General features: G+C 40.0%; 2 protein-coding genes across 2 annotated transcripts in view; one reads left to right on the forward strand and one right to left on the reverse strand.

Annotated features, from left to right (window-relative positions):
* Positions 1 to 23066, forward strand: part of olfm2a (olfactomedin 2a) — a 64099-nt gene extending 41033 nt beyond the window's left edge. The window contains exons 4-6 of the mRNA XM_083524520.1: positions 10343 to 10562; positions 16157 to 16263; positions 22010 to 23066. Of these exons, the coding sequence (XP_083380646.1) occupies positions 10343 to 10562; positions 16157 to 16263; positions 22010 to 22684 (1002 nt within the window). The 3' untranslated portion in view covers positions 22685 to 23066. The remainder of the gene's footprint in view (positions 1 to 10342; positions 10563 to 16156; positions 16264 to 22009) is intronic.
* The window catches only part of LOC310716615 (hemicentin-2), a gene marked incomplete at its 3' end in the record, with an annotated part of 325208 nt that overhangs the window by 81330 nt on the left and 218531 nt on the right, over positions 1 to 25347 (reverse strand). The window lies entirely within an intron of this gene.

Here is a 25347-nt window from a genome sequence, read left to right on the forward strand (position 1 = left end):
TGATGGGGGAGGAAGGGCATTCACATTTGTCCGTCGATTTTCCAACACTGCAGCAAGACACTTCAGCACCTGGTTGTGCCGCCAGGTGTAACGCCCTTGGGTGAGGCTGGTCTTGCATCCCACTAAGATGTGCTTCAGTGTTGCTAGACCTGGGCATAGAGGGCACGTGGGGTCCTCAGCATACCATTGGCTTAGTTTTGCGGGAGAAGGCAGGATATCATAGGCAGCCCGGATGGTAAAGCTTGCCCTGAATGTCTCCATTTCCCACAGCTCTTTCCAGGAGATCTTCAGAAATAAATATATTACAAATATTCATTTTACATTTATAAAATGTAAATGAGTCCCTAAGTTTATCTTTAATTAAAATGTGGTGGAAAAGTTGCCCAAAATGAGTAAAAAGACTGTACTTGCTAATTAAGAACACAAATTTTCTAGTTCAGATATATATATATAAAACTCAGCCATTATTGTTGTTATTCTTAGTGCCGGTCCCAAGCCCGGATAAATGGGGAGGGTTTTGTTAGGAAGGCCCGGGTTAACAACGACCACCACAGGTATCGTTAGCCAACAGGGTACCGGTGAAAACTGGGCTACTGTTGGCCTAAAGAGGAGAAGGGGAGGAGGAAGATGTCTCAGAGACAGCAGGGAAAGGAAAAGTGGAGGAGAGTGGAGGTTTGGGTTGGTACATTAAATGTTGATACTATGACTGGTAAAGGGAGAGGGTTAGCTGATATGATGGAGAGGAGAAAGGTAGATATGTTGTGTGTTCAGGAGACCAAGTGGAAAAGGAGTAAGGCCAGGAACATTGGAGGTGTTTAAACTGTTCTATCATTGTGTGGATAGAAGGGAGAAATGGTGTAGGGGTGATTTTGAAGGAAGAGATTAGGAAGAGTGTATTTGTGTTGAGGAGAGTTTCTGATAGGGTGATGAGCATAAATGTAGAAGTTGAAGGGTTGATGATAAATGTCATCAGTGCTTATGCTCCAGAAGTGGGTTGTAAGTTGAAGGAGTAGGAAAAATTCTGGAGTGAGTTAGATGAAGTGGTAGAAAGTGTACCTAGGAATGAAAGATTAGTGATTGGGGCAGACTTTAATGGGCATGTAGGTGAAGAGGTGATGAGGAGGTGATGTGTAGGTATGGCTTTAAGGAGAGGAATGTGGAAGGGCAGATGGTGGTAGATTTTGCTAAAAGGATGGAAATGGCAGTGGTGAACACTTATTTTAAGAAGAAGGAGGATCATAGAGTGTCATATAAGAGTGGAGGTAGGTGCACACAGGTGGACTATGTGCTATGTAGGAGATGCAACCTGAAGGAGATTGGAGACTGTAAGGTGTTGGCTGGGGACAGTGTAGCTAGACAGCATAAGATGGTGGTCTGTAGGATGGCTTTGGAGGTGAAGAAGAAGAGGAAGGGAGTGAGAACTGAAAGAAGAATAAGATGGTGGAAACTGAAGGACGAAGACTGTTGTGTGAGGTTCAGGGAAGAGGTCAGACTAGGGCTCGGTGGTGGTGAAGAGGTGCTGGGATATTGGGCAACTACTGCAGAAGTGATAAGGGAGACAGTTAGAAATTGAAAATTGAAAGAAAGAAAAAGAGACGTGGTGGTGGAATGAGGAAGTGCAGGAGAGCAGTGCCGAGAGAGGAGTTGTGGTATTGTATGAAAAGTCAGGTGTGTGTGAGATGTAAGTAAAGGTGGGGCAGTACATGTATGAGGACAGTGTGACAGCAGTGAAGTGTGCAGTAGGAATGACAGACTGGTCAAGGTGGAAGTGGGACTGCATCAAGGATCGTCTCTAAGCCCTTTCCTGTTTAAACTTGATGGACAAGGTCAGACAGGAGGCTCCATGGACTATGATGTTTGCAGGTGATATTGTGATTTGTTGTGAAAGTAGGGAGCAGGTTGATAAGAGCCTGGAGAGGTGGAGGTACGTGCTGGAGAGAAGGGGAATGAAAGTCAGTAGGAGTAAGACAGAGTACATGTGTGTAAATGAGAGGGAGGGTTGTGGAGTGGTACGGTTGCAGGGAGAAGAGGTGGTGAGGTGGAGAAGGTGGAGGAGTTTAGGTACCTGGGGTCAACAGTGTAAAGTAATGGAGAGTGTGTTAGAGAAGTGAAGAAAAGAGTGCAGGCAGGGTGGAGTGGGTGGAGAAGAGTGATAGCAGGAGTGATTTGTGATAGAAGAGTATCTGCAAGAGTGAAAGGGAAAGTTTATAGGACTCTGGTGAAGATGCTGAGATGCTGAGATTTTCTTTGGGTATGATGACGATGGACAGGATTAGAAACGAGTTTATTAGAGGTACAGTGCATGTAGGATGTTTTGGGACAAAGTAAGAGAAGCGCAATTGAGATGGTTTGGACATGTGCAGAGGAGGGACACGGGGTATATCGGTAGAAGAGGATGGAGTTGCCAGGAAGCAGAAAAAGAGGGAGGCCAAGGAGGAGGTTCATGGATGTGGTAAAGGAAGACATGCAGGTACTGTAGTTGGTTTGAAAGAGGCAGATGTAGAGGACAGAGTAGTATGGAGATGGATGATCCGCTGTGGCGACCCTTAACCGGAGCAGCCGAAAGAAGATTTTTATAAAATATAGAAAATAGCAAAACAGAAATGAGTCAGACTCTTTAAATTGGTACAGCTCTATTTTGATGAGTCACTCAGGTGTTTGGAAACTGCTTTAGTAATCCACCTGAATGGCACTAGAATGGCATGATGACACACAAATACAAGACAAATTCGCTTTGTTACAAATTGCTTACTAATATCGTTCTAGTGTCATCAGAAGTATAGCATTAACAAAGTAGAGGTTCAAATACTGTACAAATACCACCCATACAGTACCTGCCTACAACACGTTGTATAATTGTATCTCTGTATCCTTCCTTTTTTAACTTGCAGGACCTGTCAGTGAGTCAAGACTCATCTTACAGACCTTTCCTTATAACTGTACTGTAGATACTCTATGATATTATTTGAACCCTATAAAGTTCTTGGCTTGACAAAGCCAGTCTGAAAGTTAGGAACAGTTTCATAAGCTTGACAATTCTTTAAAGTTGAAAGAAGGTAAGGGTGACAGACAGACAGACAGACAGACAGACAGACAGACAGACAGACAGACAGACAGACAGACAGACAGACAGACAGACAGACAGACAGACAGATAGACAGACAGACAGATAGCAAGCAAGACAGATACTGCTAGAAAGACTGATGACAAACAGAGGGATACAAGTCAGAAAGTCAGTTTAAGTGAGTGAGTGGGTGAGTGAGTGGGCATTACAGGTAGATTGATCGAAAGAAATATGTGGAAAGAGATTGTGTGTGTGTGTGTTACAACCTGTAAATTGATAGAGAAATGGATGGAGAGAGTGTGTGGCATTGATAGAGAGATTGATGATGTGAGAGTCTCTGTTATACGCACAACGTGTGAAAGAGAGAGAAGCCACAAGCTTTAAGCCATAAGAATGCCGGTGGTGTGAGTTTTACAGTTCAAATTATAATGAAGATGTGCTCTGTTTTAAGTCTGGTTACTTTTAGGTTTTCTTCCTAACATTGCTTAATGAAGTTTTCCTTGCCATCAATGCATCGCTCATTGGGGATACAAATAAAATAAAAATGAATTGAATTGAATCATGAACATTCCAATCCAGGCTCCAAACCTTTTCCAAGACTAAACGTCTATAAGAGTTTGGGGGATATGTTATCATTTACTACAGCAAAACATGTTTAAGTCTATACATCTATACAAGTTTTAACAGTTCAAAACCAGAATTCTGACTTAAACATAACCAGAACTTTAAGGATGGATTTGGACTGTATTAATATAATAAAAATAACTTCTCCAATGGCTCGGGACCACATGATGCATTTAATCACCTTTAACACCTTAACAATGATGGAACTGTAATGAATGGACATTCCATGTCACCCAGATGAAGATGGGTTCCTTTTTAGGCCCTCTCAATACCATCTCAGAGTTTTTTCTTGCCACAGTCACCACTGGCTCACTCAGTAGGGACAAATTTACAATTATAGGAAAAACTTATACAATCTTTTATAACCACTTTATCCCTGTAAAGCTGCTTTGAGAGAGAAATTGTCCATTTTAAAAGCACTATGCAAATAAAATTGAATTTAAATTAAACTGAATAATTCGAATCACTGAGAAAATGCAGAACACACTGAGACAGGATGAATGTCGCATGTTTGTGAATGTAGATTGAAAGATTTATATGTTTTTACAGTCAAAGCTTTTTAATGGGCATTTGGCCATTGTGAGTTTCTGTAATGGAAAATCTGTAATGCAGTTAGTAAGAAAAGACAAAGCATACTAAGTGAGAAGATGTCTGAAGGACTCTGGTGAGTTTGGGGCATATACTGTAGGAAGAGTAGAATTTACAAATGTTGGCTTTCATAATAATAATAATAATAATAATAATAATAATAAAATTGATCAAATTAATATTAACAATAAAGCAAGAATTATGTGGGTTAATTCAAAGTCGTGAAAATACCATGTCAATATTTATGTACATGATTATTTTCTCGGCTCTCCATACAGATCATACAAATAATCTGTTCACACCTCCGAAGTTGTCAGATGGTTCTTGAGTTGACTGAAACTGGCTTTTTTTTGCTGCCATTGTATTAGTCTTCAAATGCCTTGGAGGAATACACTTTATAGATATATAACAGTATAGGGGTAGATGTATATATGGAGGCATTTCAGGTCCCATGTCATCCTGATAAATTGTGCGCTATACAGTAAATACTGTACGCAAAGCTGTGCGATTTTATTGCGAAAAGACATCAATCGTAAATCTTTTTACCTACTGCACCTTAGACTGAGGTCCTGAAGCTGCACCTTAAAACCTAAGCATCCTTGATTAAACTCGTGCAAGGTTAGGTGACTAGCTGATTATGTGAAACCGGTTAAAAGGTCAAACGATGCCGGCACTGAGGCACTGAGCGCTCATGGTGTATGCACAACTCTTCTGAGAGATACATCACATCAGAAATGGCGAAGAGACACAAACACTGTGTTTAATCGAGCCCTTTAGCGCTGCTCCTTAGAGGGATTTCAAAGGCATTTAAATGAGGACCTGAAGTGAGATTAAAGGTTTGTCTTTAATAAGCAGGCACACATGTGTGAGTGTGTGTTTGTGTGGATAAAAGCGTTTCTCTATTTTCGCATCCTTTTTTAGTGATAAGCCTACGTTATGCCCCACTTATCTCCCAAAGACTAAGAAGGGCTTGCGATTAGTGCACTTTTTCATCTTCTTAAAACTGTGTTGCATTCGGTGACCCACTCATCCTCCAGGATCTGAGATTAGCCTGAGCCCTAGCACATATACTAAAGCAGGCTTTAATATTCTGACCAAGTTCCATCTTGCCTAATGATAGGAGGAGAGCCTGGGATAGTATGTCTGCCTCAGGGATCCGGTCTTTCCTGAGTCTAAACTCAATCATGTCACTCCACCTCTCTCACCAGTCATTCCAAAGAGAATTATTCAAAACACGTCCTTAAAATCACGGTTCATCTGTCAATAAATTTTAAATGAATAAAGAATAAAAGTCTGGGTTTTTTTAGGGAAGTCTTGCCGTGGTGCTGATGCATTGGTTCAAAGGGCCGGTCTGCAGAAGGCAGACTTTATTTTACCATGAGCAACTGATGAATGTGGGGAGCTCAAAGTCGCTTGTGGCAGGCCGGGAGATTAATGAGACCAAATTTTCATGACTCAAAATGGGAAAATGAGATTTATGACGCAGCGCGGCCGGTCTGAGAGGCGTTCCATCACCAGATTTACAACAAACCTTAACAAGGAAGAAGCAGCCACAACTCCTGCGCCTACCAATGGTATTGATACACACCTGATTCTTCATTCCCCTTTAAATATCTAATCCCCCGCATGATGTATGAGCTCTGGCACTAGCAGGGTGTTTTACAATGGGGTGGCCCTGTTAGACCCAAAGACTTCATTTTGGTGGCAAAATAATGACACAATGAGGCTCCACATTTCTGTGTATGGCCTAAATAAGTGTCTCATTGGACAGAAAAGCTACAGATCTCAAGTTTGCCTGCATTGTGCAGTCAATAAATAATATAATAATACAGTACCACTTTGGTACTCGTCTGTGATTCGTTCCAGAACTGGCGACAAGTGCTGAAACTGACGAGTACCGAACAAGCATTTTTTTATGTAGTAATGTACATATAAGTATTAGGAATAAAGAAAATTTATAAAGATTCCTCAAAATATACAATTTTACTTGGCGAATTGTATAATGATGTTTTTGACAGGCATACAAAGCAATCCTGTAATCAGATATTGTATATAAAATAACATTCAACTTCACTTTACAGTGGTTTTAAAGGTTTACACTTTTTTTCTTCTTTTGTCACTCTGTAAAAAGCTAATTGCTATCCTTTCCAGGCTTCTTGCTAGCATTTTTAACCACTTTGGGACCCATGATTTAGGGTACAAAAAAAAAGGCTTTTGCACAGAAAGCACAAAAGAGAATGATTTGGAGGGCACTATTTGAGAGCTAACATGAGACTCTTTATGCATCTGTTCTACCGTCAGACTGAAGCACTCACAAGTTTCAGTTCCGTGTTGAGTTCCGAACATACGACGATTGCCAAAATATTTTTAGTTGTCCATAATGTGACGAGTACTGAATTTGACAAGTTCCACAGCCGATGAGTACCGAGGTATTACAGTATCTATAATGTACTGACCAGGCATAACATAATAGCCAACGATGAGGCATAACATTATGACCACCTGCCTAATAGTGTGTTGCTCCCCCTTTTGCTGCCAATACAGTTCTGACCTGTCGAGCATCAACAGCATGAACTTCTTCAGCAAGTTGAGCTGTTGGATTGGACAACACGGACCAGCCCTCGCTCACCACGTGCATCAGTGAGCCTCAGTCACTACCCTGTCACCGGTTTACCACTGTTCCTTCCTTGGACCACTTTTGATAGATACTGACCACTGCAGACTGGAAACAGCCCACAAGAGCTGCAGTTTTGGAGATTCTCTGACCCAGCCGTCTAGACATCACTATTTGCTCAAAATCCTAATCTTGCCCATTTTTCCTGCTTCTAACACAAATTTGAGGACAAAATGTTCACTTCCTGTCTAATATATCCCACCCACTACAAGTGCCAATGATAATCAGTGTTTTTCACTACACCGCACATAATGTTATAATGTCGTAATATTAAACCTGGTTAGTGTATAGCTGATAAAATTATAAAGTAAGTCTTGTACCTTAAAGAATAAATGTCACAAACAAATTGGACCAGTGTTTGCTCACCTGTTTATTAGGTGTGGTGTGTGATGTTAGAGAGTAGTTACAATATAGGATATTATAATTGTCTACAATGCTCACCACTGGACAGTAAAATGAATTTTCATATTACCCAGACATGTTAACACATTTACACTGATGCCTAATACGACAAAATGTGTCCCTTTGACATCAGGAAACACAAACAAAAACAAAACAGCAACAATGGTAATGTCTGAGGTGGTCGTACTTTACGCTGTAATAGCTCTGGCCACCGTGTAACTGCACCCAGAACGGTGGTCCACAATTCCCTAACTTACCCCCAGACTGAAAAAGCTGATGGAGCTTGAAATGAAGAGCCCAGGCTTGGCACTTGAAAAGAGGAATAGCGTGCAGCTGAGTTAGCACATACATTCTGATCAAAGGAGGTCAAATCAAAGGTTCACTGGAGATCACTTCTGCAAGTCTGGCACCACGCTGAATCAGGGAGGAAAGAGGGATTTGAAGTGAAGTTAAAAAGCCGAAGAGGAAAAGTTCACAGAGTGCTACTAATCATTGATTAGAGAAATCATCAAGCTCAATGATGCTCTTTACTTATTTCTTGAACATGCAGAGTAATTGCAGGCATTTGGTAAAAGATTATCAGACTTCCTGCATGCAAGGATGCTTTTACCTACAGTTTGATATGTTTGAATGATGTTCAAGCTAAAGACAGGTGTGGTCCAGGAAACAGATTTATTGTCTTTTTAAACCAGAGGTCCAGACTCAAGTAGAGTTTAAACAATGTGTGATGGCAGTAAGAGATATTGGTTTCAATGTGTTGCATTAATTTCTGTTTTATGCAGCACAATGGAGCAGTAGGTGGTTGTCCCTAAGCCTGGGGGTCTTGTTTTCTGAACTTGATTTGCTGTGTGTATGGTGTTCAGTTTGCATTTATAGCATTTGGCAGACACCCTTATGCAGAGCGACTTACAACTGTGCAATTGTACTTCAACTTGGACTTGTGACCTTCTGATCCAAAATCCAAAGCCTTAACCACTGAGCTACCACCACCAGTTTGCCATGTTCTCCAATAGTTTCCTCCCCTAAAACATTCCAGTATTTGATTGTCTATAAAAAAAATGCCCCAAAGGTCTAAATGTGTGAGCATGGTAGCTGGCAATGTATGGTGGCTTACCTTGATGCAAGGTCTGCCATATTCCTGACCAGGATGGAGCATATAATGAAGATGAATGACTGTTAGGTTTGACAGGAGCTGGAAAAGGGATGAAACAAGATGAGAGGGTTGGCTATATGAATAAAAGAAGGCATTCAATTGCTAACAAATTATGTTTCAGTTGTACAAGTGATGCCCACTGGTAAAAACCAGTAAATAAACCTTAAACTTTCAGTTGCTAAGATGTTGCAATGATGAAACCATCCACCAAACTACCCCGATCTTGCATAAAGACTTGGCCACAGATTTGACCAAAGCGTTAAACAATTTGTAATACTAGGCAAAAGAATCCTTAAATGAAAACTGCTGAACCAGACATGGCAATGTTACAGTGCCAGGAGCTCTTTCACTACCCAGTCAAATGGCCTAAGGCCCACACTGTTCCCTCTGTCCCAAAGCATTCCTTCACTGACTGCATGCTGTTTTGTACATCCGCATTCATTTTTAATTATTAATTCGATCGACTGCTCCATCTGTTCATTTCGAAGTTCTTTCTCAAAGTCACAGATGCCACATGTGGATTTTTCCACAAGGGTTTACTAACTGCAAACATTTTTCTACCGAGGCAAAAACCAAATAAGTCTATAGTGAGGACATCTTTTCAACAGATGTTGCAAAATCCGCCAGGACGATCATCAATCTGAAACGAGTCAGCATTCTGAGGGCTCATGCCTCAGCGAGCAGTCAAGTCATAACGGTATGCAATGACATAATACTAAAAGCAGAAATGGAACGATGAGCCTCTATGAAACTTGAAATAAAATAAAACTTGACTTGACTTGACTTTGTACTGCTTGTTGATTGTAGCTTAGTGAGAAATTAAATTTTCTGCTAGGTTCAAGTTTAGAAACTAATCATTTACACAGTTCCTATAAAGCAGCAATGCTGTCTGTAAATGTATGCTTTAAATATTCAGAGTTAAATCTAAATTTGGATTTCAACCCAAAATGGAAGTACCCTAATCCAGAAGGGAAAGTATCTGCAGTAGTACCTGTCCAGGGCATCGTCTAACAAATGTAAATTTTTTTTAAATTTGTATATTATTTTATAAAAAAAACACTAGTTGGGTATTAAACTGCAGCCCTGACCAGGTAGGTACTAAGGATGAATAACATGGATAGATGCTGTAAATGCACAGTTTATGTTGACACTAACGCTAATCGTTCTTTGTATTGCAAGCTTTTTATATCTTACCACTCAAAAGTAAAAACTGTTTATTTTTGCACCACTAGTCTTAGATGCTTTAGAAACCTTTCAGGCAAGCAAATCAACAAATAAGTGATCAATAATGTGCCTCCTGTGTTTAGCTGCATCCTTTCAGAACACAGCTAGCTAAAACTGGAGAATAACAAAGAGTTCAAAGAGATGATCTATCTTTCTGCCTCACTCTATCTATCTATCTATCTATCTATCTATCTATCTATCTATCTATCTATCTATCTATCTATCTATCTATCTATCTATCTATCTATCTATCTATCTATCTATCTATCTATCTATATATATATATATGATATTGGTGTTCATAAGCCAAATGACAGGTCCAGGTGTTCTTCATCTCTATTCCTTCATCTGAACCAGATATTTCAAATATGTTTGGCAAATGGAGTGAGATATAAACTTGAGGCTTGAACATTTATCTGTTGTTTTGCTTCACTGCAGGTAATTTTGATGGGTATGCATATCTCCCCTAACCTTTCTAGGCTGCATGGGATTGGACACAACTGCTGAACTGCAGCCAATTTTCCATATGGTTTCTTATCTTCCAAAGAAGTGAACCAAAAAAGAATACAATAAAGCCTAAAAGTTATTTTTTCTTCCGCTATCTGTCTACCAGGACCTAAAGGACAAAGTGGCTCAGCTGCTCCCTCTGTTGCCGGTGCTAGAGCAGTATAAGACGGACGCGCAGATGATCCTGCGGCTCAGGGACGAGGTGAGGAACCTGTCGCTGGTCCTCATGGCCATCCAGGAGGAGATGGGAGCCTACGACTACGAGGAACTCCGGCAGAGAGTCCTGTTGCTGGAGACGCGCCTACACTCCTGCATGCAGAAACTGGGTGAGAGAAAGAGAGAGAGAATGGTTTGTGTGGGTGCAGATGAGTGCGATCACGTTGTTAACGCTCATATTCACACTGAGAACTGTGAGGAAAGCCCTAATGCTAAATGGAGAACTGATTATCTTTGAATTATGCAATTTTAAAGCTTTTTATATGACTACAATTACCTGAAGATGAAAATAACCTCTTGTGTCAATTGCTTTGGAATGTTAATCCAAGCCGTTTGCCATTGCCTCATTAGCCTGTAGCTGCTAAAATCTTCAAAACCTAATAGCTAGATGACAAAATGACAAAAGGAACATATAATAGTATAATTCTGCATTTGCACTATTCTCTCTGACTGACTCTAAATTAGTCTATTTCTTATTCCTTATTTCCAGTATGTAAAGCTTGTAAAACCTTTTTCAAATCTTTTTGGATAGTGGCATATGTTTAGTTTCATTTTCGAAGTTCTATGTCGAGTGCTACAGCAAATAGTAAACATCCAAAAGGAACCCATAAGGAACCATTGGATTTTGATAGTATTATGTTTACTCTGTTCATGTTGTAGCAAGACAAACCCCAAAGCATTTTTAGCCTAGTGGGTTCCACAACATGCCCTTTGAGCTGCACCCAAATGCCAACTATAGGGAACCGGGTGTGTCCTTCTCTGCCATCCATCCATACAAAACCCATTCAGTAAGAAAATGTATGATCTTTCAATTCCATCCCCAAAAGTCTGAGGAACAGCTTATTCAGACAAAATCTCAGATGACATTTCTTTGTATATTTCACTGCCTTGACATTTAACAGTTATAGATTTACTTTAGGTGGAATCGGTCAGTGTAGGTGACTGACTAGACAGCTCTAGCACTTGTTTGAACCATCTGTACTCACATTTTGTAAGAACTGCTAAATGAGGGCATCTGCAAGCCTGAACCAGTTTCCCTGTCTTTCAAACAGGAAGCTAATTCGGTATAATATATCATTTTTAGTTTTGTATTTTGTACTTTTTAGCTGCTTTTAAAACAATGTGCATTCTTAGAAGCGCTCTACAAATTAAAATGAACTGAATTGAGCAGTACACCATCTAGCATGACCTAAAGAAGCAAAAAGGGAAACCATGGCTGATTTCTTTGTAGCTCAGGCTGTACATTCATGCAGTCTATCAGCTTTTGTTTGCACACACACACACACAAAATATGTATAAATATTTTTTTGTACAGGTAATGAGAGGATGCCTGAGGAATGGAGAAGGAGTGTGCTGTACTGATCTTTAAGAATAAGGGAGATGTGCAGACCTGCAGTAACTACAGGGAAATTAAGTTGATCAGTCACACCATGAAGTTATGGGAAAGAGTAGTTGAAGCCAGGCTGAGAGAAGAGGGTGAACATTTGTGAGCAGCAGTATGGTTTTATGCCGAGGAAGAGCACTACAGATGCATTATTTGCTTTGAGAATGTTGATGGAGAAGTATAAAAAAGGTCAGAAGGAATGGCATTGTGTATTTGTGGATTTAGAGAAAGCGTACGACAGGGTGCGAAGAGAGAAATTTGGTATTGTATGAGGAAGTCAGAGACGTATGTGAGGGTGGTGCAGGACATGTATGAGGACAGTGTGACAGCAGTGAAGCGTGCAGTAGGAACAACAGACTGGTTCAAGGTGGAGGTTGGACTGCATCAAGGTTCGGGTCTGAGCCCTTTCCTGTTTGCAGTGGTGATAGACAGGTTGACGGACGAGGTCAGACAGGAGTCTCCATGGACTATGGACTAATGGAAGAAGCCGAAAGATGAAGAAGAAGAAGACAGGTAATCCCTGACTTAAGAACTATATGGAGAGTTGAGACATGGCTTAGCATACCCAGGAGTCTAAAAGAAATCAGTATCGGTTAGTATACTATAAATTAGTTAATTATTTAATAAATTACTGTACATAATTTAAAAAAATAAAGCAATTTTCAGTGCTATACTGTATAAATCACAGTATATACAGTGACAAACTTACACTTATAAAGAACATTTTATTAATTTTGATCACCACATTATCTGTGTAAAGCTGCTTTGAGACAATGTTCATTGTTAAAAGCTCTATACAAATAAAAATTAATTGAATTGAATTGAGTATATGTATGTGGCTGCGGGTGTGTGGACGAGCTCCTGTTCCTGAGTGGAGGGTGGTGCATACACTGCTACATTTGCCTGCCACGTGAATTATTTTTATATTTTCACAATTTTATTGTATCACTATCGTCATCATAAGATCGAAAAATCGTAAGTTGAAAAATTTAACTTAGGGACCATCTGTATGTGTAAAAACTTTTAACTATAATATTTATATTATAGACTTGCGTTTGTGTGTATTCTCTTAGTCTGGAAAAAAAAAGAATTACCATGATAATTAACGTATATAATTGGTGTGACAAACAATTGACAAAGACAGTCAGGTCAGGTGATCACACAGACTGACATATGATCTTTATAGCTGACATTTTCAGCAAATTCTGTCTCCCTGTCATCCAAAAAGCTCTTGGAAGAGGAAATAAAACTGAACAGACTAAGCATAACTTGAAGTGTAACACTTTTTACTTGTTTTGATTGGAATCTTTGCATTCAGACGAAACACAGCATGGACTATGGGCACGATTAAAAATCAGTACTGGAGCTGTCCGTTTGCTTGCTTTTTGTTTTTCGCCTCACTTCGTTCTTAGCTAAGCATCCGCGAGACCTTGTGAAATTACATTACTCACACCTAATAGCTTTACAGCCAAGATTGTGATCAATATAAAATTTTAGCCCTTACGTCTAATACCACATGCAACCATTTCTAAGTTTTAGGAGTATAGGTCTTCTGAAACATTTGGCCAGCAAGCATAAAAACGGCATAAAACGGGACAATTCGGCTTCGACTCCTTCAGCAATTGCAATTCCGTTCAATACAATGCTGTCAAATTCATTTATGCAAACCCAAGCTAGCACAATCGCAGCTATGTAGATCACTGCCCGTAATTAGGGCTTAATCGCGTATTATCAGCCATTTTGACTCGCATATTACGTCCAGGATTCTTTTAATGACCGATCGAAACCTTTTCATACATCTATTACCGACATCCACGTACACAAACACTGAGTCAACGACGCCGATCCGCTAATCGCTTCAGAACCGGCTTTGTATAACCCGCGCTGGCATGTGACAAATTGTGCCGGTGTATTTTTATCACAAACGCCACACACATACAGATCATCGGAGGAAAGGTAATTTGTCCTCGCTCAGGCAGAAATAAGCTTGTTTATTTGATCAGAAACAGTCGCTGATTCTTGGAGGCAGAATCACAAGATGCAGAGCTTTCGTGTCACTTCGTTTAATTATGGATATTTCTTTGTTTAACCCTGTCAAACCTGCCATCGTACTCGAGAGGCGTCGTGATCCTTTCAGTGTGAGACTTGCAGTTCCTTTTCTGTGTGATAGAAAATATATCAGGCTAACTATCACCCACCATATTGTCATCATGTTCTATTGTCTATAACTATCTGAAGGAACACCAGGAATCCGTTCCAGGTTTTTTTTTTTTTTGTTTGGAAACAGTTATAAAGTGTGTAACCATCCATGAAGGGTGATCTTAGAGTACTTTGAGATACATAATGGGACTGTTGCCTTGTGACAATAACCTGAGATCTATTGATACTTCTATAGACATAAAGGCTGTGTGCAAGGAAAGTAACAGTTAAGCTGATTCCATCAAATACTCCACCAAGATGCAACAAAGTTTATTAAACATTAAATATGTTCTCTGCATACAAATCTAAGGTGTGCCCATTGTTTTTTTTTATTTCTTTTGATTTGGACAAACTTTAGTCAGGTTAAAGCAGCTACAGAAAATGACAATGGAAATCAGTACAATTTACATATTGCGATATTCTTAAAAATGATATTCTGCGTTACGCTTCATTTGAATATCAACATCAGTAGTGTTAAAAACCTTTAAAAGCCTTCGATTTCTAAAGAAAATCTCTGCGGAATCGGTTGCATTGAATTAGAAGCTGGAAGAAAGTGTGTCAAACTTTAGACACACCGCAAATTATTATCATAATCAATAGCACTGGTTAAGACACGGGATTAGGATCGACTATAAACGGAAACAGAGCTGCTTAGGTGGAAAATGATGTCTCTCTGGTGATTTTCAGTTCTTTTGATCCTTCATGTTGGGCATTGTTGAAGAAATCTGCGGCACTGTGGTGTCTAACATACAAAAAAAACACCTTTTCAGTCATAGTTAAAATTGTAACACACAAATACTGAACCGAACGTCCAAATTAGACGAAGAAAATCTCGGTGTGAAATCTCGCATGAATGAAAATCTAAAACAAATCAACTCAACACAATCTGCTAGCATGCACGTGGAAGAGGTGGAGTCAAAACGTTACAATGAAAGTACATATTGTGCGTGCACTTAGAACAAAATGCACTATATAGATCAAAATGATAAGATTGGTATGTGCTTTTTGAGCATCCAATTCCACATAAAGTCCTCATTAGCTGTTATAATAAACATCCACTCTTCTGGGAAGATGTTACTCTAGATTTTGATTGAGATTTCCATTAGCTTCATTGAGCTACAAGGATGTTAGTGAAGTCAGCTACTGATGTAGGTGAGGTGAGGAGGCCCTGGGGTGCAGTCAGCGTTTACATTCATCTCAAAGGTCTTAATAAGGTTCAGGTCAGAGCTCTACAGTAGGCCATTCAAGATCTTCCATTCCAACTCATACAAACCTTATCTTCATGGAGCTTGCTTTCAGGGGCTTCTAGTTCAAGAGAAGGGAAAATTTCATGCTACCACATCGTAAGATATACAATACAATTGTGCACCTTTGTAGTCACAATTTAGGGGAAAAGTCAGGTGTCCCAATAATTTTGTAAACATAATGTGCATGTATTTAGTTAGTATTTCTGGTAGAAACTGAATTATGTTTTTATTATATATTACTATGTATAGTTCAGAAATGTACAAGCTTTTCTGAACTAAAATATGTTTTTCCCTTTTTACATCTAAAATTCTAGTATGTTAAACTTATTTTCAGTCTGGAAAGGGGAGGAAAAAGGTTTCGTTCCCACATCAGACATTCCGAGACATTTTTTTGAGACATTTTGACAGAATTTGATTACAAACTATATCATGTCCTTATCACTATGGCATATAACTAGCAATGTCTGACCCCAGGTTGAGGTGTCGATATACTGGAGCTGTAGGCAGAAAAACATTTATTTTATCATTATTTCTGCAGGTTATAATGTTTCTCCATTAGACAAATATAACCCTTTTAGCAAGCTACAACATTGACTTGTATACCTTGCATTGTGAAACTTATGTTGTATAACCAAACAATATACTTGGGATCTCTTAAAGATATATATTTATATCTTATTATTATTATTATTGTATTGTATAATTAACTGTGCAAATTTGAACCTTCTTTGTGCTTTGGTTGGTGCACATTAGAGATTTGCGAGAATGCAAATATGCTATTCGTAATGACCAGATTTGTTTGAAACAGATAAAAAAGACAGATAACAGCATGTCTTTGTGATTGTGTGTGTGTGTGTGTGTGTTACAAATCCAGGCTGTGGGAAGCTGACAGGCGTGAGTAACCCCATCACCATCCGCGCCTCAGGTTCTCGGTTTGGCTCCTGGATGACAGACACCATGATTCCCAGCTCTGATAACAGGGTAAGCGAGATTAAAAACGCTCCTCCATCCTGCAAGTCATATGACAACTGCTCGGACTCTCCAGAGACCAAAAGAGCCCTCGCACGTGCGATTACACACACACACATACACACGCATGCCCACATACGTTCTCACTCACACATACACCTAATGAGTCTCCCACAGAATCTGAGTCACGGATGCTGGAAAGCTGTTCTCCCGCATGGAGAGAGCTGAGTCACTGATACATGGCCGTCTCTCCTCCTCGTCTCCTCCACTCGCTCCATCTCTTTCGGCATCCCTTGCTTTTTTTGTTTACATTCCCTCGCTTTCTCTTTCTTTCTCTCTCTGTATATCCCCTCCTGTCCAAACCTGATTAATTGCTCCATCACCGGGCTGGATATTAGCAACTTGTTTAGGCTAAAGTTTGCCATAATTAGCAGCAGCTCCACTGCAGCCTGACACAGCACTTCACGCCAGATGATGTAGTAAAGCTTTTCTCCTTCTGGGCCCTGCACATAACAAGCAACCCAAAATAACTACTGCAGGGGAGACGAGAACAAAGACGGGGGTAATAGATGAGGAGGGGGAGAATAAAAAAGGAGAGAAGAGGAGTGAAAAATAGGGCAACGAAATACAAAAAAAATAAGGGAGCGAGCAAAGGAACAAAGAGATGCTGTGTTGAAGACAGAAAGCTTGGCTGAATTAGAACTTATTTTCTTAAATATAATTTAATCATTTAAATCCAGGTAATAAATCAGGACAGAATAAGGATTCAGTGTCTGTTAAAAATGATCAGTTTATTCTTAAAAAAAAAAAAATCTTATATACACACAAATTTAAAGAAATTTGTTGGCAGCCCAAAGGAATCGGAATAAATCGTAATATAAATTTGAATAACACTAATGTTTTCTGTAAAAAAATGTAATGCATATAAAGAAGCCACAAGGCTTCTGGAAGAAACTGCTTTTTGGATATTCTGGCAAGCTGTATGTTCATAGATGCAAAAATGAAGCTTTCATAGAAATAAGTGCAAAGCCTTTGTTAAACATGGAGGAGCGTTGAATGTTTTTTCCTGCATCTGCACAAAAAAAGCCTTAAATCATGAACAACACAATGAAATCTCAACACTACGAAGCAACTTTGTGAACTACGTACTACCCGGAGTCACAAATCTCCGTCTCAGCGTAGCTCATGGGTATTTGAACATGATAACGTCCCAAAAACATCCAGTTAAAAGCCCATGAGTGGTCAAGTCCAATATTTTGGACTATTCTGATATGGCAATGTGTGATTCCTTTTCTGAATCCTATTAAACACCTGTGAAAACATGCAGTCTGGAGAAGGCAGCCCTTTAAGCCTGAGACAACTGGAGCAGTTTGGTTATACAGAGTGGGCCAGACTCCCTGTGGACTCCCTGCCGAAGTCTCATGGAGAGCTACAAAAATCACTTGTTTTGCAGCGACTACCTCTGAAGGTTGTGCGACATAGTAGTAACTTAAACTGGTGCTGTTCTGCCCACCTGGGTTACCACGTCTGCAATTCCATCAAGAACAGCAAGTTAGAACAGAGCAAACATGGAATTCTGCGTGAAATTCGGCAAATATGCCACAGAGAAGTTTGACTCAAGATACGTTTGACATTGACATGCTGCAACGAGCCATTCGAGGCGTTTTGAGTGGCACGTGTTCTTGAACGGCAGAAGAACATCGCTGGAAGACAAGAAATCAGAAAGACCTTCAATGAGCTAAACCCTCGAAAACGTTGAAACCGTTTGTCAACTTGTGCATGATGATCGTCTGAGAATAATCCACGTGATCTCACGTCCCCCCACCCTATTCGCCAGATTTGGATTCAGCGCAAATGGCAGAAGGTGCTTCAAAAATAAGACTTCCAGGACACATTCCAGAAGTGACAGGAACACCTGGAGCACTGTATTGCTGTGCAAGTGGACTATTTTGCAGGTGATAGTGTGAAAATACTTACAGTACTTTCTTGTAAATTAAGCTGGTCTCAAAACTTTTTGACTTGTTTACCCGGATGAGGATGGGTTCTCTTTTTTAGTCTGGTTTCTCTCAAGGTTCTTCTTTGTTACCCCTAGCTTGCTCATTAGGGATAAACATATACATTACAACCTATATATCTCTGCTTTGGGACAAAATCCAATGTAGCACGACTACAAAAATAAAACTGAATTACATTTATTTTATTATTCAAAATATTGAACTTCTCTTGACTCTCAGGAATCAATCCAAGACCCAACTCTTCGCTTAGCAGACGAACATTGTTTATCGCTGTGAATCAGCTTATTGCACATTTCCTATGTTTGGAGGGTTTTTAGTTTTGCAAGATGGATGGATTTATGCCTGCATAACATAACATCAGATGAGCTCAAAATCAGCATTTAGGCGGATAATCCCTATCAGGAGATAATCGTGGCACTCGAGATGCACGAAACACGCAGGTGTCGAGAGGAGAAGTTAGGAAAGGAGAGCAAGATTTATCTTCTATGATGGTTCAAATCTGGGGATCCAATGAGTCATTTCAGCGGAATGAACCAAATTAATGACTTTGGGTCAAGTCACTTTCAAGTCAGTTCCCATCCAAATGCATGCCAGTTATTTAGCTTATCAGGCCAGGTTCCACAGATTACATACACTTCTTCAGCAAGCGAAGAGTTTCCATGTCGTCATATCCATAGTTCACCATCCATGTTTTTTTATTTATTGTTAATTTACTAAAAATAAATATTTTACAGCCATTTTAGTATTTAAAGGCGATTTAATCACGATGGCTGCATATCATGTGAATGTCATGTGTAGCTGGGAAATCGTAGCTCAATAGATAAGATGTTGGACTTCTGATTCGGAAGGTCATGGGTTCAAATCCCGACAGCTCAAATGTATGGTAAACAGCTTAAATGTATGGTAAATGTAACAGCTCAGTGGATATGATATTGGACTTCTGATTAGAAGGTCATGGGTTGAAATCCCATCTTAAATGTATGTAGGGTCTAATTAGAGAACCGCCAAACTCTGTGTCTGCGAAATGCCGTAAACACGATAAACAGCTCAAATTTATGGTAAATGTAAACAGTTTAGTGCAGGGGTCTCCAATCTTTTCCAGAAAGGGCCAGTGTGGGTGCAGGTTTTTATTCCAACCAACAAGTCCACACCAAATTCTACCTGTTCAAATCTAATGATCTTCATTTTCAATGACTATCAGGTGTGACCATTGATTGGTTGGAATGAAAACCTGCACCCACACTGGCCCTTTCTGGAAAACATTGGAGACCCCTGGTTTAGTGGATATGATGTAGGACTTCACGGATCCGAATTCCCATTTCTGAGCAAGGGCCTTAACCCCTCAATTGCTTAGCCGTATAACCAAGATCATTGTATATCGCTCTGGATGAGGGCGTCTGCCAAATGGCGTAAATGTACATGTCATAGAAACAGGATTTGTTTTTATTTTGACACAATGATATGGTGAAACATTGTATCAAATGCATGAGTCAAAATATGCCTAAAGGAATTTGTGCTAATAGCACGATCGATCGGACCGGTCACACTGTCATGGAGTCTGCCCGCTGAAGAGTAACATACTAGACGAGACCGCAGTTTAACCGCAGGGCTCCAAAAAAAAAAAAAGGACCCCTTCAAAAACAACACTTCATGCACCGTATTCCTGTCATACCACACATCAATACTCCACGCCTAGCTGTCTCAGACATACATGACTGCTGCTGGAACTGTGGAAATATCATGTTCCAGATCTCAGCAGGAGATAAAAAAATAAGTGGGGATTAGAATTGGGGGAAGTGGAAAACAAGGAGATGAAAAGAGAGTTGGCGATTTCTCAATGGGACCTCATTACAGCGTGAAGGACGAATACGAGAAACAAACTCCAGCCGCATGTGACGTCTCGGTCTTCTGAAAGCCTCCAACTGTATGGATATGGATAAGAAATAAACAGAGAAAAGGTCTGGGAGGAGTTCCATGGGATGCATGCTGAGAGAGAGAGAGAGAGAGAGAGAGAGAGAGAGAGAGAGAGAGAGAGAGATGGGGAGAGAGAGAGCAGGAAGCATGGAGCGTGAGGAGGAGAAAGACGCTAACAGGATTGATTTGCTGCTGTGAGCTGGTAAAGGTCATGGTGCAACAGCAGCAGGAATATACATACAGAGATAGAAAGGATGTGCCCCCCCCCCCCCCACACACACACACACACACACACACACACACACACACACACACACACACACATCACAGTTAGAGACACCACAGGTGATAGGCTACACTTCTATTCTAATAAGAACAATGTGTCTGTGCACTTTTTCAAATCTTAGTCCTTTGTATTTTTTTTTTCAAACCTACTTCATTTCTTTCTTGTTCTCTAGACTTTAAGAACATTTCTAGCAAAAACGTTAAAAAACAAAATTTCTGGCTGCCAAAAACAAATGCAACCGGGAGGTGGTAGCTTAAAGGTTAAGTTATTAACTATAAATCCCACGGTGGTGAGTTCAAATCCCAGCCACGTGCAGCTGTCACTCATGGGCCCCTGAGTAAGGCCCCTAACCCTATCACTGCTCAGTGTATAAGATACATTAAAAGTCACTTTGGCTAAGAGGATCTGCCAAATACTATATATACATTAATCAAACATAACATTTATAAACACCTGTCAAAAGATATTAAAAGAAAAGTTCAATTTCAATCCGATTTTCTTCTTTTATGGAGTTTGGACATTGGACCTCTCTGAGTGTTTAAAGGCTCTGGCATGGAGAAGGTGGTGTTGGATCTGTGATGATTGCAAATGTTGAGCTGTTTTACGAGTTGCTCAGTAGCTCCTAGTTTTATAACCACAAATGACTGTATAAGACTGTAGAAAAAACATTACTCATAATCTTACACTCCAGTGCTCATGTTAGTTCTCTCTCTCCAGTGTTCTTTATTGATTAAAGACTATAATCACACTCTTAATGTCACCCAGATGAGGATGGGTTCCACTTTTGAGTCTGGTTCCTCTCAAGGTTTCTTCCTCATAACATCTAAGGGAGTTTTTCCTTGCCACACATCGTTCACCTTAACTGTTAAATTTTGTAAAGCTGCTTTGAGACAATGTCTGCTGTGAAAATCGGTATAGAAATAAACTTAACTTCACTTGACTTTTATACAACAGCAGTTGTTGCATTTGTTGTTGTTTTACTAAATTACTGAATTTGTATCTTTTTATAGTTAACAATTTTTTTGGGAATTATTCATTTATTTATTTAGTACAAGAATAACATATATGGTATACGATAAAATTTAAACAAAAGACCAAAAAGTTCAGTCCAGATGCTGTTTTTCAGAGCAACTTAAAACTGGGCTGAAAGCATTGTGTAAAGAATCAGCAGTGGTAGCTGTTCGCCTCATTTGACCTTGTTTGACCTTATTATTGGACCCCTGTTACAGCATCAAATCCACACATCTTTCTGCGTAACTAACCCGTGCTGAGAAAGCCCTGAAATGCACATCTGAGTCGATCATTACGACTGCTGAAACCTTTTTCTTCCCAGCTAATCAACCTAATGACTGCTTTATTGAAAGTGTCTGTCCCACAGAGAAGCAAATAAAAAAAAAATTGAATCCAATTTAATTTTTGCGCTTTCGCTGCCATCATATAACTCTGCTCTCTAGTTCATTTTCCATCCTCGTCTATTTTAATATCTCGCCGTTTACCGTCGTCCGCTCACGGATCTGCCTGTCTTTCTTTTTTCTTTTTCAAGGTGTGGTCAATGGACGGCTACTTCAAAGGGCGGCGCGTGCTCGAGTACCGCACCCTGAGCGACTTCATGAAAGGTCAAAACTTCGTTCAACACCTCCTGCCTCACCCCTGGGCTGGGACGGGTCACGTGGTCTACAACGGCTCGCTCTACTACAACAAGTACCAGAGCAACATTCTGATCAAGTACCACTTCCGTTCACGCAGCGTCCTGGTGCAGCGGAGTCTGAGCGGCGCCGGGTATAACAACACCTTCCCGTACTCGTGGGGCGGATCGTCCGATATCGACCTGATGGCCGACGAGAGCGGCCTGTGGGTCGTCTACACCACCATCGCCAATGCAGGCAACATCGTCATCAGCCGCCTGCAGCCCGAGAGCCTGGAAATCCTGCAGACGTGGGACACGGGTTTCCCGAAGCGCAGCGCCGGCGAGTCCTTCATGATCTGCGGAACGCTTTACGTCACCAACTCGCATCTGGCCGGCGCCAAAATTTACTTCGCCTACTACACCAACACGTCCACCTACGAGTACACGGACATTCCGTTTCACAACCAGTACTCGCACATCTCCATGATGGACTACAACCCACGTGAGCGTGTGCTCTACACTTGGAACAACGGCCACCAGGTGCTCTACAACGTCACGCTGTTCCAGGTCATCAAGACCTCTGGAGACTGAGGCTAGCACTTACATACACACACACACACACACACACACACACACAAAACACTCTTGTGCATTACATATTTACCATAAAAGTGCGTGTATATACATATAAACCCTCAAACTGAAAGAAAGGACATGACCATGATTGGAGCTTAGACTTATTTTCCTCTTTTTTTTACATTTCAATCTTCATAGTGTTATTATTCACATAATGTGCTGAGAAAAGCCCGCGGGCTGCAACGCCGATGCCGATGTACGGACTGAGCTTTTGGTTTTTGTTTGTTTGTTTGGTTGTTTTTTTTTTCTTTTTCTTTTTTCTTTTCTGTGACAAGTGAGCATGACACGTTTTTGATTTGTGGCCAAAAAAGAATAAACGTCAACCTTTAACATTTCAGAGCCTGTCTTTGAGTTCACTTTGTGAAAAAATATTTTTGTGTGCTTTGCCTAATTTGTTGAACCCTCTCGTACCACCGCTTCCCATAGGTTGCTCCATGATTCCGTGATGGACAGAGTACTGAACACAAACCACGTCGTTGAGTTAAACTAGAGATACACGAGGTAAAACATGACTCCAGTAAAAGTAAAAGTGCTCCCCTTCACACTTTCACTTAAAAACTTTCACTTGCCTTCAAATTCACTTAAAGTATCCAAATGTACATTTATTTCTCTCTAAATGTTCTGCTTGAACTGATGCTGAACTGTATGTCGGTAATGAGTAGATGCACCAAGCGCCAATCAAAACCACTTTAAAACAGAGCGTGCTCTCGACCCTGATTGGTGGATTGCTGCGTGGTTGACCAGTTAAATTTTTATCCAAAAAAAAATAACAACGTCTGATATAGTATTTGAGTAAAAAGTATGATATTTGACTTTAAAATGTAGTGAAGTTGAAGTAAAAGTCTCCCCTAATGGAAATACTTCAGTAAAGTACAAATACACAAAAAAGCTACTTAAGTACAGTAACGAATTACATTTACTTCCTTACTGTCCACCACTGCCAGTTGATGTAATTGTGAGTGTACATGAAGAGGCTTCCTGATGAAAGCTGTCGGTGTTTTTGGGAAACTTTATAGCCCATGAAGGGTAGTGTGGAGAGGTACTAAATGAAGACAGATGGAGAGATGGAGAGGAAAGAATAGAGGAATGATGATGAAGGCATTAAAATGCAGCTGTGATAAGTGATGAGGTCGGGGACTTTGCCAATACCCGCTGCTGTGGCTGTGTTTGCTGCAAACTGTTTTTTTTTGTTAAAGTCTCCAAGGGAGTGTCTGGCTGTTGGTCTGTCTGTCTGTCTGTCTGTCTGTCTGTCTGTCTGTCTGTCTTTCTTTCTTTCTTTTTTTCTTTCTTTCTTTCTTTCTTTCTTTCTTTCTTTCTTTCTTTCTTTCTTTCTTTCTTTTTTTCTTTCTTGCTTTCTCTTACATTTCCTTACATTTCCTTAATTTTCCTTTCCATACTGACATTTCTACCAGTTTCCCCTGGAGGCACAGAGTTACTATTCATATTTTTTTTATTCTTCAAAGAGAATACAATAAAACTGGAGAAAAACAAAGCTCTAGGCCATACAGCTCCATGCCCACATCAGCTTGAAGTGCAATTAAGGATATCCTGTAGATATTAGGCCACACCCACTTTAAGTTGACATCCAAATACAGAAATTAATATTAGGCCACTCCCACTTCAGGTTGAAATGCGTGTGAATTTGATTAATGATTACACTACGTCCCATTTGAAAGGCTCCTGCGATCAAACCGCTCTTAAATCATCACACAAGATCGCATCTGATGTTTAACTGGATGTCCAGACCAATCTATATCCGTCCAACTATTACAAACATTTTGCTGCACAGCAGGCATGCATTTACATCTCTAATCGTTCAGCAAACACGCTAATCCACTGGAACTGACAGTTAACATGAACATATGAAGGTTAAGGGTCTTGATCAAGGGTCCAAAAGAGACAGCTTGGCAATGCCAGGATGGATTGGAATCCACAGCCGTCTAAATAGTAGCACAAAGTCTTTACCACCTCATCCTCCAGCACCTGGTATTTTCCAGCAGTCCTCCATCCAAGTGCTTTCCAGGCCCAGGAAAGGCTTAGCCATCGTCTGCTCTGTTTGGATCAGGTTTTTGTTTACTCGAAACACTCAGTTTCAGATTTCGAGTTGAGAAAAAAGCATGCTGTGTTTCTGTACAGCAGCTTGACAACTGAGGACAAAATGAAATTAAAAGCTGTCATTATATCTATTGTATTCATTCACGTTCTAGATTTCTTCACAACAGATGAAATAAAATAAAAAATTTATAAAATTACAAAATGTTACAAAGAGGTTGCTGTGCGCTGAAAGAAAACACAGTCACGCTAGAATTTCCCACTACAGGATTACAATAAACTGAATACATGATTATTAAACCTATTTCAAACCATTTGTACCCATTTCAAGCTTTTGTTCTATATGCAAACCATTTCCATCATCAAGAGGGTTCGTGATCCGTTATGTGGTTTATTATAATCGCATAATAGTACATTTGAGATCAATTTAAACAAAATTTTAGATATTTCCACTTGCTAGTCAGAGAATTTAGATATTTCCACTTGCTAGTCAGTTTTTTGCAGTCAGAGATTCCTTTTATAATCATTAAATAAATGTCTACGTATATTTCTTTCTTAAATGTAAT

Source organism: Silurus aristotelis, assembly GCF_946808225.1.
Source record: "Silurus aristotelis genome assembly, chromosome: 21".
In the NCBI taxonomy this organism is placed as follows: domain Eukaryota; kingdom Metazoa; phylum Chordata; class Actinopteri; order Siluriformes; family Siluridae; genus Silurus; species Silurus aristotelis.